Source organism: Mus caroli, unplaced genomic scaffold, assembly GCF_978045245.1.
Source record: "Mus caroli unplaced genomic scaffold, Mus_caroli_1 scaffold_6, whole genome shotgun sequence".
Classification (NCBI taxonomy): Eukaryota; Metazoa; Chordata; class Mammalia; order Rodentia; family Muridae; genus Mus; species Mus caroli.
Window position 1 is genome coordinate 45,274,990 of NW_028227261.1, and position 16,334 is coordinate 45,291,323.

The 16,334-nt window shown below is 40.7% G+C and overlaps 1 protein-coding gene across 11 annotated transcripts in view; it reads left to right on the forward strand.

Moving 5' to 3' along the window:
• Elavl4 (ELAV like RNA binding protein 4) overlaps positions 1-10,980 on the forward strand; it is a 144,445-nt gene extending 133,465 nt beyond the window's left edge. For 8 of the 11 annotated variants that reach the window (XM_085839089.1, XM_029476649.2, XM_029476648.2 and 5 more), the window contains 4 exons: positions 1,491-1,644; positions 3,133-3,358; positions 5,007-5,045; positions 8,016-10,980. In XM_085839089.1, the coding sequence (XP_085695215.1) occupies positions 1,491-1,644; positions 3,133-3,358; positions 5,007-5,045; positions 8,016-8,385 (789 nt within the window). In that variant the 3' untranslated portion in view covers positions 8,386-10,980. The remainder of the gene's footprint in view (positions 1-1,490; positions 1,645-3,132; positions 3,359-5,006; positions 5,046-8,015) is intronic. The other 3 variants (XM_085839088.1, XM_021161013.3, XM_085839090.1) reach the window with 2 other exon arrangements.
• The last annotated feature ends 5,354 nt before the right edge of the window (positions 10,981-16,334 follow it).

Consider the following 16,334-nt stretch of genomic DNA (forward strand, 5'->3'; position numbering starts at 1 on the left):
ACTGAAGGCAGCTGCCTGGCTCCATCAGGGCGAGGAGGCTAGCGAGGCCGATTAGTCATTCACATCATTTTCTGTTGAGTCAACATCTATATTTAGGTATAGAACTCATAAAGGGACCTAGTGTCCCTGTCATAGAAAGGGGGGCTGCGCCATGAGCAAAGGGTCTGCCCGTCCTTCATCTTCTCTCTAACTTATTTTCTTTGCCTGAAGATGTCACAAACAAGGCCAGCTTTGCCGCTCAGGGTTAGCTCTTAATGTCAAAATCGTGTGCCCATACGTTTATGTGTACCCATAATCACACATGCACGGCCACGCATGCATTATCACCCTAATGGATTTAGTGGGTCTTCTGGATCTGTGGTATAGATTAAATAAAACTGCCAGCTGAGAAATGCTAAGGCATCTAGGTCCCTTCCTGTCCACCGTTGTCAGATGTACTCTGAAATGACTGCTTTCATCATCCATTCTGAGCCATAACCGCCCCAGAAATAGCTCTAGCAGGAAAGTGCTTTTGTTAGACTAGCTGTAAATTATATTTCAAATGTCTGATGTTGTTTTCTTTAAAAAAATAAATAAATAAGTAAATGAAAGTCTAAAATTAATGACTGCTGGGGTTTGCTTTGCTTATGTGTACTGCTGAAGATTTGGCTTCTTGCAGATGGAATCTCAGATCTGTTTACAACTCTGTGTTAGCTTTTTGGGGAGGAAAAAAACAGCAGTTGGGAGATCTGGGAGGACAAATTTACAAAGTCAAGCTTATTATAAGCACCGTGGAGGCTCTCTCTTCTCTCCCACCACCCTTCCCCACTCCTTCTTGTCTACCATGCCCCCATTCTGTTTGTTGTGGTTCTGTCTGCCCTGCCTAAAAGTTAGAGGAAACCGGTCCTTGCAGATGTGACAACAAGGTCACATATCGAGTTTAACAAGCAGATGTTCATTCAACCCCATTTCACCAGCACTTTGTCATTCAGTGAGAGCAGACCTCATGGGAACAGATTGGAACAACACAAAGGATGGGACATTGAAAAAAAAATCTTACAGAGAACCTGATTGCTTTTATGCTTTGGATAGGGAATGGGGGTGGGGAGGATGGCACAGAGAGAAATGTGCAGAGCAGAATTTCAGGGACTGTTTTTTTTTTTTTTTTGGTTTATTCAAAGATTATTATGTGTTGGATACAGTAAATCATCTATACTCCCACATTCAGGAGGTAAATCTTCAGAACTTCATGCGTGGGTAGTTCTGCATTTAACAGCTGCCATACAGTAGCTATTTTGTTCTGCACTTAGAGACCCTTATCTGTGCGTTTGTTTTAAGTTCTGTCGACAACTCTTCTTTTGTTCATCTCTTGTTGTTCTCCTGTTCTTATTTTTATACAAGAACCATAGGTCCCCGGGACAGACAAGGGACTGTCATCTTGGTTGTTACCCCAGTCTCCTCCCGGAGGATGAGTGCCTTTCATGCATTTAGCATCTCTCGCCTTCTCCTAGGTGTCCTACGCCCGCCCGAGCTCGGCCTCGATCAGGGATGCTAACCTGTATGTTAGTGGCCTTCCCAAGACCATGACCCAGAAGGAGCTGGAGCAGCTTTTCTCTCAATACGGTCGCATCATCACCTCACGCATCCTGGTTGATCAAGTCACAGGTTAAGTGTCTCCTTGCCGTTGGTGTCTCTGTACATCTATGCCCTCTTACTTACAGAAGTAGGCTCATGGTTGTTGACGGTGAGGGTTTATAACTCGAACAGGCAGGTTTCTGACGCTTGTACATAGACTACCTGAATGGGCCTTCTTGAGAAGCCAGAGTCTCCACAGCTAAACTACTTGGCAGAGTTGTAAAGGAAGATTTGAGTGTCAAGTCGGGGGTGGGATTTTGTGGCCTTCAAAGTTCCTCTCAGCCTCCAGCCAGTGTGTGAAACTAACTATATGTACAGCTCTAGCTCCAGACCACAGTGATGTAGAACTAGAAGGAACTTCAAGCTCCCTTATTCTACACATCAGTAATCATCTGAAGTAGGGAGTCAGATTTCCCACTGGCTAATCAACAATGCAGAGGTATGGACCAAGTTTCTAGTGCCAGGGTTCTTTGTCCATAAGAAAGAAACCCAACCAGCGTCTCAGGAAGAGAGGTAAGGTAACTTGGGCTACACTGTCCATTACAGTGTCTTGACTATACCTGATTTGATGCCAATTTGAGATGCTTACTATTTGATTCATGCTGCCATCTCCCATTGGTGTTGATTCTGCCTCAAACACTGTGCAGAGAGAGATGCTCCGAACCAAGGATAAAGGAGACAGAGAGCCTGCTTTCACATGACTCCAATATGGCAGATACTTGCCAGGGACTGTGCAGTTTCCCAAGAGAGCTCAGAAAAAGGTGTACTGTAGCTGGTGGTAGTCCTTGGAAAGGCTCCATGGCAGAGGTAATTTTGGAACAGAGCTTATGGAGAGTGATGCAGTTTCCTGGCAAAAAGGAAGGGATAGAGCAGTCTGGAGGCAGAAGGTAGTATATCCCAAGGTAGAGTGTTGAGAATGAATATGGCTTGTTCCATGAGGGTCAGTATGGCCTGTGTGAATTTCAATAGGAGATTTGAAGCCAGATTGCCAAAAGCAACAATTGCTATCCCCAAAAGTCTGGATTTTATCTGCATGTAGCAAAGACCCAGGGAAAGGACATTTGTAGGTTTTATTTGTTCCTGTTTAAGACAATAAAGAATGAGAGTCAGGGATAAAATGCACCATTCAAAGAGTTCAGAAGAAGCCCAGACTATGTACCTACAGGGTGCAGTGTGTGGTCAGAGGTTGCTTTTCAAATCAATGACAGTTCCAGTTATGTGGTATATAAGGCACTCTGCAGAACTTGGTAGTTTTGTGTGGTTATTAGCAATAACTAAAAGTGAATAGGGATTGGGCAGGGCAGCTGTGAAGGCCTGGGGGGAAACAGCCCTATGCTCTCTGCATTGGAGACATCTGCCCAGAGCAATGCCGGTAAAAATCCACCCAAGCCTTTTGCTGAGTGACAGATTCAGGAAGCCGGCCTTGCAGGTGGCCTGAGTCACTGCAAAATATCCACAGGGCACTTCCCAGTGATTACATTTGTTCACTCTTTACAAATGTTCTTTTTCTTTCCCCAGGGGTCTCTAGAGGGGTGGGATTCATCCGCTTTGATAAGAGGATTGAGGCAGAAGAAGCCATCAAAGGACTGAATGGCCAGAAGCCCAGCGGTGCTACAGAACCGATTACTGTGAAGTTTGCCAACAACCCCAGCCAGAAGTCCAGCCAGGCCCTGCTCTCCCAGCTGTACCAGTCCCCCAACAGGCGATACCCTGGCCCTCTCCACCACCAGGCTCAAAGATTCAGGTAGGCATGCCCACAAAGGATGGAGCCCACTACCCACCACACAGACACCAGTGTGGAATGACGCATGGGCCAGGGAGCCCATAGCTCTGAAGGACAAAACAAGGCATATGTGCCCCACCCAAGCCCTCATGTGTGGTGATTACTCAGAGCATCAATTTCTACTTCTACAAAAGCAAGCAATCATACTAAATGCACTTCCTAGCCCTCTGCCAGCCTGTCGCTGTGACTGTGTATTAAACTCGAGATTCACTAGTAGAAACAAAATCTCTGAATTTAGCCAGACAAGAAGAGTCTGTTTCGGTGGAGCTCATCGTTAAGATGTTGCCATATGCAGCAGCTCAGACTTAAGGCAGGGTAGACCCAAAGGCAGATCCTTGCCAGGCGTGGCTTGCTCTCACCTCTTTTCCTAAGTAATTCTGTTGGAGTCCAGGAAAGGAGGGACTCTCTTTAATATTAACTTTACTCTCTTAAGTCACATACCCTGGGAAGAAGAAAAGGAAGGTTCATCCATACCTTACTAGTGTTTCTTTGGAGACCCAACACCAGTAAGTCCGTGGTGCAATGAACAAGTTGCCTGTGGGAAAGGCAGGTTTTACCCAGGCCAGCAGTTAGACTCTAACCAGCCTCTGTTGTGCAGGGGAGATGCACGGACTTGACCTCCCCTTAGTAAATTCTAAGCAATTACTTTATTCTGCCCATGTAGCAACTTCCCTTTAATGAAAGGCTTTTCTTGCTGTCAAACCTCACGTGAGAAAATAGGTCCTTCTCTCTGTAATAGTAACCATTCATCTGGCTAGAGTGAGGAAAGAAATTGGCCTCTTCGTGTGCCCTCCTGTGCCCCATGACTCTGAAATGGTTAATGATTTCATAAAGGGCCCGAGCCATATAATTTCTATTTTGTGTGAATTCGCATGTAGTATTTATGTAAAAGAGCCTTTCCAGCAGGCTGCTGAAAACTGGTGGAAACTATGGTTACTACTGCCCCATAGTGCGAATAGCTTGTCCCCAAGTAAGGTAGTACATTGGAGGAAGATTATCACATAATGACATTTTGCTGGGAGGTGCTTTGGGACTGTAAATAGTAAGCTGTTTGGGAGGGGTTGTCTGTTTGTTTTGGGGGGGTTGTTTTTTGTTTGTTTGTTTTTAAATCTTAGCTTGCAAAAACTCCCTGCCTTCCAAACTGTGTGTGTGGCCAGATTTAGTAAAAGCAGCCAGACTAACAGAAAAGGTCTATTTCCTACGTGTAGTCCATGATGATGTGTTGTTAACCTGCAACAGAGACCTTTGCTCACAGGCTTAGTTCTTAGATAAACAATGTAAGACCATCCCCAGCTTTAACAGTTTCACAGATAACATGAAAGGAAATTTGGACAAATTTTCTGGGGTAGGGAGATGCTGAATTAATTCAGACCTTGAAAGAAAACAGGGCTCGTTGGACACCTGCTTTGGACTCTAGCTTTGACCTGGACATGAATTACTTGCCATTGGAAACAAGAAAAAGAGAGAAGTGCCGTGGAGAGTCTCCTGAGCAGTGGGGAAAGTTGTCGAGCTTTTCTTCTTTGAAAATGGAGCATTCTTATTAATAGTTCCATTGAGTGATCTTGCCATCTGCGAGGCATTAACCCAGAGACCCTCCTTCTCTTTGCAGGCTGGACAATTTGCTTAATATGGCCTATGGCGTAAAGAGGTAATTAAAACTCCACAGATTGCCAGATGTCCGTGTTGGCACAGACTGGGGCTAGATTTTTTTTTTTTAATTCACTAACTTTACTTTTTTTTTTTAATTCTTGTTTTTTTCTTCCACCAGCATGTCAAATTCTTAATTTTAATTTTGGACCTCGGTTAATTTTGTTTCTTTTGGGGCACACAAAAATGTATTTCTTTTTCTTTTTTCTTTTTCTTTTCTTTTTCTTTTTTCTTTTTTCTTTTTGCAGGTGGGCTTTCCCTATGGTTCAGGTGCCACAGCTACCAAGTCCTGGGTGATCTGATCTAGTCCTGTGTGCCTTCCCTTGAGAGAAAGCCCTGACTTTTCTGGCTGATTTTGCAAACTTGTCAAGCACCTGTCTTACATTTCTTACGAGGACTCAGTTTAAGAGGGCAGATCCCAGCAAATCAAAATTAGAATGTTTTGCTAATCATGGCTGACAATCTTGTGATTTTAAGTAGGAAAAAAAATTTTTTTTGAACTTTAAGCCCTGGCCAAATCATGAGTTAAGACATGGACGGCTTCTTTGACTCTCATCTCACTGTGCATTGCGAGGCACATCTTGAGAATGAAGTGTATCTGTGTGCACCTCAACCAAGGGCTTCTTTTATTATAGGTTTCAGCTGTTATTATAAGTATTCTGTCAGTTATATGTGTGGGAGGGCTTACATTTGAGGTTTCTTTCATTTAAAAAATATTAAAGATTATTAAAGAATAAAAAGTCATCCTTTTATAGGGATGGGGACTGAAAAAGGCCCAAGGGTTTGAGAGTTTCTAAATGTAATTCAAAAGGTTTTCCAGGCCCAACCTGAAATCAGAGTCTTGGAAGTTAGGTTAGGTGGGTTATGTCACTATATCCGTGAGGTTCCCGTATGTGACCTGAGAGGCTCCACTGCACTGCCAGGGACACAGATAGCATCCTCACCTTCCTCAATACAGATGTGCTCCTTAATGCCCCTTAATCAATTGAAGGAAAGGGATGTGGTCTTAAAGAGCCACCAGTACAATCCCCACTTTATCCAGGTCTTTTACCACTTGGCTATGCATGGTAAGTACCCTGGGATCTAGCACACCGTGAAGGGAGTAAGCTGACTGCAGCTTCATAGCAGAGAGAGCAGCAGCCTCTTAAATCTCAATCCCAGCACTGGTGATGCTGACCAAGACTTACCCCGACATGTGTAGCGCACTGCTTGCCTGTTCCCAGGCACACTGCATCTTTCTAGCTCTATTCCATACCTTTGCTGCTCTTTAACTTTGGTGAGTTAGCTATGTGGAAAAGGTTGTAACACACATGAGACGAGGAACAACTGATCCATGTGTTGTCACATCACCCAGCGTCCAGTCCAGCCCAGCCCAGCCCTACCAAGTGTAGCCAGCACTAGTCGGTAACACGATTCTCCTTTTTATTAAATCAAGATTTGGATGTGGTCTCCGTCCTACCTTAGTGTTCCAAGTAATTATCACCAATTTGAGTGGCAATCCTACTTAAAACCCCTTTACTGGCTCTGATCTTGACCTTATAACAAGTAGTTGGTTGCTTTGTGCACCCAAATGGAAAGATGTCAGGCTGAAGGAGAAATAGTTTATAAGTCAGTCTTTAAAAATAATACAAATAATAATTAAATCATTTTACCCCTTTAAGGATATGTACCATAAATAGTTTTTGCTTTTGTTTTATTGTTAGTTTTTAAGCAAAAGGGAAACCTGGTTTGTTGAATAGTAGCCAAAAAAAAATCTACTGAGTTGTTCTTCATAGCATATCTTTAGATTATTATCTAAATTCTAGTTAAATGTGAAACTCTAATGACTTCTAAACTTCCAAGAATGTCTGTTTACTTTTTAAAATAGTCATAACTTTCACCTTGTCCCATACCCCAGTCTATTTTGGACTTCCTCTTCTCCCATTCCCTCCCTCTCACTCCTCAAAATTTTCAACCAAATGAAAAGCAATCTGGTCAGCAGGGAACAGGTCAAAGTTCAGAGTGAAAAAAAAAATATTGCCAATACTGTTCTGCCATAGACTCTGGTACCCTAACTGTTTCTTCCATCACAAATGCCACATGGGTTTATTTTATCAGTGAATAAAACCTACAGGTTTTTTTCTTTCCAATTCTAAACAAACAAAAAAACATGACATTTCTAACCTAAAGCAATAGTTGCACTGAAGCAGAGTAGTTTTATGGTTTTCTAATATATAGCAATTCAAAAATTATAACTGCACAAGCCACTTGAGGTCTTGTTCCAATGATGCTCAGAAATGGATTTGAGACGATATAATATCAAGGAGTAGTGCCTCTATTATTACTGCTCCAGTTCTATGGGAGAAACCTCATAAATAAATGCTGAAAAGAACATGAGCCACTCATCTGGTTAATAACAAGCTACCTCCTCATGTATTTACAACCTCAGTGGCACCAAGAGGTCTCTGACAGACGTCAGTGGAGGGCCGTGATGATGGTACAATTGAGCGCTTCTAGGACCATCCCTTAATCTCCTAAAAAGTAACAGAATAACATTTTCCAAGCACCGACATCAAAATTGTCATTCACTCAATTAATAAACATATATTTTTTTTCCTCTGAGCCACTGTGTCTGTGAGAGCCTGTGTGCACTCCACTGAATGAATAAACCCAGAGAATGAGTGAACCAGAGTCCCTTCCCAGAGAATTCACAGTCTATGGCTGGGTAGGTTTGGGGTGGGACAATGTGTGAACATAGACTGTGTTAGAACTGTGTAAAGCCTTGATCTGGGGGCCTCTCGTGGCTTTTAGGAAGTGACTTGGTCATTCTCTTGGCATGTACGTGCCTTAGCTATCTATCTCACTGAGAGAAATACCACAGATGTTAGCTTTTGCATTTTGGTTTTGAAACCCTGAAGACTCTCCTGCAAACACTCACTCAGCCCTTTGCCCCGTGTCTGTGTCTGTGCATCTGTGTGTCATCCATGGTCAGACTGATGTCTGGACCAGTCCCCCCTTCTGCTTGTCCCCCCAGGTTCTCCCCAATCACCATTGACGGGATGACAAGTCTTGTGGGAATGAACATCCCTGGTCACACAGGGACAGGCTGGTGCATCTTCGTCTATAACCTGTCCCCTGATTCTGATGAGAGTGTCCTCTGGCAGCTCTTTGGCCCCTTTGGCGCAGTGAACAACGTCAAGGTCATCCGTGACTTCAACACCAACAAGTGCAAGGGATTCGGCTTCGTCACCATGACCAACTACGATGAGGCAGCCATGGCCATCGCCAGCCTCAATGGCTATCGCCTGGGAGACAGAGTGTTGCAAGTTTCCTTTAAAACCAACAAAGCCCACAAATCCTGAATTTCTCACCCTTACTTATTAAAAAATATATATAAATATATACGAACAAAACATGCGCGCACACACATACACAAAAGAGAGAGACAAACTTTCCAAGGCTTATATTCAACCATGGACTTTATAAGCCCGCGTTGCCTAAGTATTAAAACATTGGATTATCCTGAGGTGTACCAGGAAAGGATTTTATAATGCTTAGAAAAAAAAAGAAAAAAAAAACAAAAAAATAACTTTGATGCATTGAATGTTCTTTCATAGCTGTCGTTGTTGAATATAATATACATAGATAGCAATGTGCAGGGATTTTTACCCAGCCAGCTAACCTTACCACCTTCCTTGAAGGTGGGTCTTTTTAAGATGACCATTCGCTCATTTGAAGAAGAAAAACAAAAAACACAAAAAAATAACAAACAATTTTTACAAAGTAATGGAATTCAAAGGAAGAAAAAAAGATTTTTCTTTTTTGTCAAAAATGTTGATCCAATCAGATTGGTTAAAAAACCCCCACACGAATTAAAGAGGAATAATAAAAATTGCAAAAATGAAAAAAAACTTTTGCAAATTTTTTTATTTTTCCTTTTTTCTTTTATATCATGTGAACTAAAACAGTCTTCTGTTAGGGGACGGGGAAAGGGGGTACCTGATGACATTAACAATTTAATAACATTAACATTGTTGCCAAAGAGGTGGTCTCTTTGCTGAAAATGGGTTTCAAGAAAAATCTATTTTTATAAAATATAAAGAATTTTTACAAGAGAATCTGGATTTGAGAAAAAATATTTTGACTGGCTAATTTAGGGGAAATTGACAACTTTGTCGCGTTCATACTGCACTGGTAACTTTTTAGAGATCAAGATGTGTGTTTTAAACTGGATTCGTAGACTGTTTTTTGAAGGATGGGCTATAAACAGATGATCTTCATATCTTTTCATAGCATGTAATAATAATAAAAAATATTAATTGCTAGGGAAAAGGAGTGTTCGTTCTACCCAGGGTACCACAGTTCCCCACAGTCAAAACCCAAAAGCAAGGAGATGAGTTGAAAGACAGTTTTTCTTTAAGTCATCAGTATGGGATGTCAGCAGAACAAAAATTAAAAAGATTCATTTTCCTTTTAATCTAAAACTTCCTTAGTTTGAGCAGTAGGTGCTACAAAATTATTTACATATCTTAGTATCATAGTTAAATGTAAACGTGTTTAGGAGAGGAAAAAAAAGATACACTTGCTTTACATTCATTAAGCAATTTTCTAATTCACTTTGTAGCCCATGCTGATAAAATTGGGCTGTGTGGGTACATTTGAAACACTGTTTATGTTGCTTGAAACACTTATTTATTTAATTGCAGATGTGATGATGATGCCTATGGCCAAGATCAAATATAGCTAGATTGGCTAGACTACTTGTTTGTTTACTTAAACTTTGGGAAGAAGCATATTACTGTGTCCTTCTGTTGTGTGTGTGTATGTGTATATATAATATAAATATATATATAAAGTTATTTTTTCTTTGGTTAATTTATTATAAGTTGTAACACTTGGCTAGTTTTGTTTGTATATGTCTTAAGATGTTTTCTTATGATATTTAAGTGACAGTTAAAGAGGTATCAAGGTAACTTGTGTAGAACTATTGTTTGATATATTGTCATGTTTGTTGTGAATATTTTTTCTTACTGCACAGTAGAAAATTAAAAAAAAACTGGGTCTTTATTTTAATGTAATTCAGATTGGGGAAAACTAAACAGAGCTAAGGGAACAAAAGGACTGTGGGAGCAAATTCCCACGTCCAGTGCACTGATCATTTTAGTACGTTTGTGCTTTGTACGGTTATATATTTAAAACAAAAATGAAACAAAAAAAAAATCCAAGAGTTCATGCTCTTCCCTGGGTAATAGAAACAGTTACTCGCTATGCATAATCTAGTTGATAGTAAAATTTGCTATTGCTTTTCTTGTCTTGTTACATAAAATCTTTTCAATACAAGTTTAGTCTTAATGGTAATAAAACGTTATGGTTATTTATAACTTGTGCTTATTTTGTGCATTTTTTCCCATGCTGAACCCACTAAGTGCATGTAGACAGGACTGTTGTTTGCACATTGAAGAGGCAAACTTTGTAGTAGTCGTTGTAGTGGTAGACAGATAACGAAAACCGAGGCTGCATCATAGACTACTCCTTTAAATTTTTTTTCTATTTTTTTTCCTCTTTTCAGTTTTTGGAGAAAAATAAATAACACCAGATTTCAGTTCAGAGAACACTCGTTCAACATTCAGGGAAACCTTTATATGTCACCTGCTATGAATGAATGCAGTTTGCTGGCAAAGTTGTGATGCATTTGCTAAGCATTCATGGGAAAGGCATGCCAAAATCTCTTCTCTATGATGTGTTCAATCTGAGGGAAAAAAAAGGAAAAAAAATCTTAGGACCAGGCAGTTGTATACTTTAGTTATAAATGAATGACTTCATGTTAATCTTGCTAGTTTAGATGATTTCTGAGGGAAAGTATTGTAAATGTTTTTTTTTCATAATCTTGTTGTGTTTGAATTATTTGTACTTTATCTGTCCAGACAATAAATGAAAGTGTGTAGAATGAATTTGAGCTTCCCAAATTTTTAAATGTGTTTATTCAAACTTTTTTCTATAGTTTATGCAGAGTTCCCTGATATGCTCTCGTTACATAAATAAAGGAATAGAGTAAAGTCCTGTTTTGCACCTTAGCCCGCTCTGTCAAGGTTACTCAGTATTTAGATGTCATTGCCCTAATTGTATGCTACTTAAAAGTATGGTCCCCAACAAGCAGTATCCTTGTCCTCTGAGAGCCCGTTAGAAATGCAGATTCTCAGGCTGAAGGCAAATTTATACAGAACCAGATCCAGGATGAATTACAGGTCCTTTAAAGTTTGAGGCACACTGTCTATTTGGTAAGCCAGAAGATTTGGTATTTCCTGTGGCATGATGACATGTTCCTATCAGTTATTTATAAGAATACCTGTGGCATGTTAGGAGGACAAAGATCACTATTTACAAAGCACCCATAATGCTTCAGCCAGGCTGTGTGGGGATTACTATATATATTCTCTCACTTAATTCTCTCAGTAGTCTGTGAAGAGCAGACAGCATCATCCACATTTCACAGGTGATGCGGGCAAGGCTCCATGAGTCGAGTAACCTATGGAGGATGCAGACTACTTGTTCTGACAAGAAAGATCATCTTTTATCATTGAGCTCACTTTTATTTAGCAAAGACATGACCTTCTATTTGAGAAGGAACTCGGCACAGAGACTTGCTTGTGCAGTGTAAAAAGAACAGGATTTATCCACAACCTATGAAGGTAAAAAGTGTCTTCCTTCTCATGAAGTCACATTAAAATCTGCCCTGAACTTTACAGAATGAGTGTTTTACCTATTTCTGAATGTGATCATTCCTTGATGATCTACTGTCTGTCTTTCATTTCCATTTTCTCACTAATTGAAAATTCATAATGCCCAATAAAACATCCACCATCCATAAACTGACACTTCAAGAAAAAAAATTACCCCCACTGATCCAGATGGATGAATAGCCCAATTCTCTTCCTTTTCCCATTAACCCCTTTTTATTATTATATTAAATTACCACATCAGTTGGGATAATTAAATTCAGGGCATAGAATGGGATTTAATTAACCAAGCTAAATATTAAACCTGTAAGTCAGCCTGTACTTCAACAGTTGAACTCAAAATGTCTCTCTAGTTTTCTCTAAATACAGCCCCGTGTTTCGTTTGTAAAGGAAAATGAACATTTAAACAAATAGCTGCCCCCAGAAAATAACACAGCTTCACAAATATGTTTGTAAGGTCTAAAAGCTTTGCAATTAACCCTGTGATATTTGCCACTCATCAGGGGTCATGTTGGTGTTGGACTATGGAAAGATGCGATAATGCTTCTCATTCATGTAGTTCATTCCCACACCCCAATAATAGATCCATGCAGAAAGTTTCACAAATAGATGTAAGTATTTAAATAGGTTCTGAAGATGTCCTTAGAAGGACACATTCCACACACACACACTTCCCAACATAGGCACAATGTGTCTGCTTAATGTGGAATAAAAAAAAATCCTCTTGTTGCAGCTGTCTGTCCATTACCTTAAATTTCCAGGCAAATATAGTTTCCGTGGGTGTTTGTAGGGAGCTCTAGCAAATCACAAGAATGTGAAGAGATTATTAAATTTCTTTGAGGTCCAGGGTATATTATATTTTGCTTGGATGAAAAATTGCATGTCACAGGAGGCTGACACCATTTAGTTAGTGTTATTTCTATCAAAAAGATAGGAAGAGTGTTATGGGTGCTCGCTCTCTCTTGCGCTCTCTCTGTCTCTCTCTCTCTCTCTCTCTCTCTCTCTCTCTCTCTCTCTCTCTCTCTCTCTCTCTCTCCCCCTCCGTGTGTGTTTGGGGGGTATGTGAGTGTGGTGTGTGCTCGAGCACTCGTGCTGTCTCTGTAACTGTACCATATAAGCACTGCTTAAATCAAAATATAACCTGGATCACACATTGACCAGATGATGATTTCAGCTGGAAATTTTTATTCATTTGAGTCCTGCTTAAATTTCTTTCAAAATCAGTTGTTTATTCATTTGTAGATATGATATTCAACTCCCCAAAGGAACAACATTTCAAAGAAGTCTATCTACTTCTTAGATAACTTAAATATCTTCATTTGGCACAGAGTCACCTTTGCAATAGAGAATTCAAGACCCCACTCCCTCTCTAAGCAGCACTGTAGGCACTGTGCAGCCATTTCTTAATGGACACACGCATATGTGAACAGGTGGAGACAATGTATAATTATTTCTCAGTGGATGTATACAAGCAAGCAGGTAGAGGCAAGTTTTGTACAACTAAGTTAGAAGCTGCATTTTTCACTTTTGAATGTGAATTCAAAAACCATCCCTGGCAGACAGAAGAAATGTTTTCTCTAAACGGAAGTCATTAAAATCTTAATTCGAAGCCATCCTGCCTGAATTTCTCCCCCAGCCTTATAGAGAGCTGAGGAGCACCGCTCTATAATAAATACCCTCTACCCTCCGCTGCCTTTGTTCTACCTGATGAGAGGAATAATAAAAGGAAATTACATTTTATTTCCATGAGCTAAAAGCAAGTTTAATATTGTCCAAAAATGACTCGTACCATTTCTTTATCTTATTAGCTTTTTGGCATATTAGGTAATAAGATAATTTCTCCTGGTGCAGTATTTATGTAAGAATCGTATTTCTCTGTGTGCAGATCACTTACAGAAGTGTCTGTTAACAGGAGAGAATGATGCATAATCGGCACTTAGGATTAAAATAGATCTGAGAACACGAAAGTGTTCCTTCAATTAAAGAAACAGCATTGCTCCAGACACATCTTTTTTGTTTCTGCCACGGAATGAAAACTGGCTTAAAATCGCCCAACCCCAGGTTAATTACCAGGAGGCTTTCTATGTAAGTTCAGCTTAATCTACTAGTGGTTCAAATTCAAAGTGGACTCACATGACTCTCCAGGATGCCTTATAATTAGTTCAGAAACTCTCTAACAAAGTCCTTGAGATATAAACAAATGTTTCTAGGGACAGGACCAGTATGTTGAAAGCCTTTGCTGTTCCAACTGCTAACATGTGTATTCTACTGAAGGGCATCTTTGCCCATTTACATTGAACAAAAAAAGACTCAGAGAGATTAGGTAACTTGTGCAAGTAGGTAATGAAGCAAAATTTTAAACCCAGGTCTGTCTAGTCCCTGATACCCCATTATATTGCCCTGGCTCTGAGCCAATGTCTGTTTCACAGGAGTCAAAACAATTACCAAATGGTCTTCCCTTTGGTAAAAAGTAGAGATGAGCCCAGTTATGTAAAATAACAAGGGAAATTCCATTAATGAATGTACTCTCCTGGGATTAAACTCCTCCTCAGATCTTTAATCGAAAAATGGATCCCATAACATGTCTTCCAGACAATGGATAAAGAAAACATAGCAGTGATACTTTTAAAGCACTATTGTTCAATGGCGATTTAAAAATAAAATTGGACTATTGACAGGTTTGTATTAATCGCCAGAAGTTATTGAGATAAAAAGCAGTTGAGGATGGAAGTGGGATGTAGGACTACTGCTGTGTCCTCCAGAGTGAACACTGTGACTCACACGACTCACAGAAGATAAAGAGCCACCTCCTTTGAGGTCTTTTGTTAGAGCCTGAATCCCACTCATAAGTCTCCTTCCTCTGGGCTTAGTCATCCCTAAAGACCTGGTGGCGGCGACCACGCTCTAGAATTAAGTTTCATTGCTTGACTTTCGGGGTGCATTCAGACCATAGCAATGGTGAAATGAAGGTAAACAGAGACAGTAAGTATAACACCCCCATCCATAACTGCAGTCAGGATGTAAAGAATAAAAAGAACACTAAGTCCTCCTAGCTACCCTTCAGAGTGGCCCCAGTTGTCTCCCCAGGAAGCATTGTGTGAGCTCTCCTTTCTTTGACACTACTGCCCCTGGATTTACAGAACGTTACTAAAAGATGCCTAACAGACTCTTCATTTAATATCTGACAGAAACAAGCTCAAAGATACCTAGTTTCAATCCAATTTCTTTCCACTGAAACATGTTAGTGGAGTTTACTATAGCACTCTGATTTCTTGCCACCCACCTAGGAATGAGGTTCACCTGGGTAGGGGGTATTGAAGAGAAATCTGCTGAAGCCTAGTCAAGTCCATGCTGGAACCCTTATTCTAGACACTGTGTGTCAGGCACTGCAGCAGGGGCATGGTGAGCAGACTTGGCCAGACTGCTCTTCTCTTGTTTCTAGTTTGTGAATGACACTCCATCAGATTATAAGAGAAAAGAAGATACAATGTAAAGTTGAACTTTGATACAAAAATGTGTGGGGCAATGATGTGCATGCTATCTGTGCCAGAGGGAGAGCCACGGGGCATTTAAAGATTTGGGGGGTGGAGGAGGATGGGGGGGGGAGGAAGAAGAATACTCTAGAATCCAGGAAGAACAACCTAAGTCACATGATGGCCCTACTGAGCTAGGGAAAGGCCTAGGAAATCAGTTCAACTTCTGCATTTGAATTTGGGGGTATTACAATTATCTCATTTCACAGCCATCAGGGTTCCTCTCCTTAAAATGCCATTCCTCTGCACAATCACCATTTCACTCAAAGTATATACAATACACTTTCTGAGCAACCTTCCATGACCCTAGGGTGGGTTAGTGATTCCTTGGTGATTCTGTATATCACAGCACTCTCTGGGTAGCATATTCAAATTGAAGGCAAGCCTCCCTGGGAGCAGAGGAGTCAGTCAGGAATCAGTCACCTTAGAAGAACTCAAGTGTAGGCAGAGTATATAGGGCCCATATCAAAGATGCAGGGTATTTGGGGAGCACAGAGGAAGCAGTAGTGGTGGTAGGGTGGGGTAAAGTCAATGTGTAACAGGAAAAGGCATGCTAGAGGTGTTTAGGAATCAGTCATCCATTGAAAGGAATTGGAGGAGGCATGGGTGAATTGAGAACCATTGCGTTGGGAAGGAAGGAAGTGACCCAAGACAAGAGTTAGAAACTGCAGCTCTGTCAGGGACTTGCTGTGTGACACTGCTGCTGTCTGGAGACTGAGAGAATAATGACATGTTGCAAAAGATTAGAGTGGAGTGGGAAGTGAGGCCCAGTGAAATGCTGGAAGACGCCATGTAACTCCACAGCAGACAGAAGGCAAGATGCTGGGGTGAAAGTGATCGCAGGCACCAAACCATCAAGCCAGAGAGAGGACTCTGATTTTCACTGTAATTCAGAGTAATGAGAGCAAGGCATAGTGACACACATGTATGTGATCTCAACTCTTGGAAGGCTGAAGCAGGATAGTGAACTCCAAGGCACCTAGACTATATAGTGAGCTACCAAGCCACCTTGACTACATTTCAAGTATGTCTCAAAAAAAA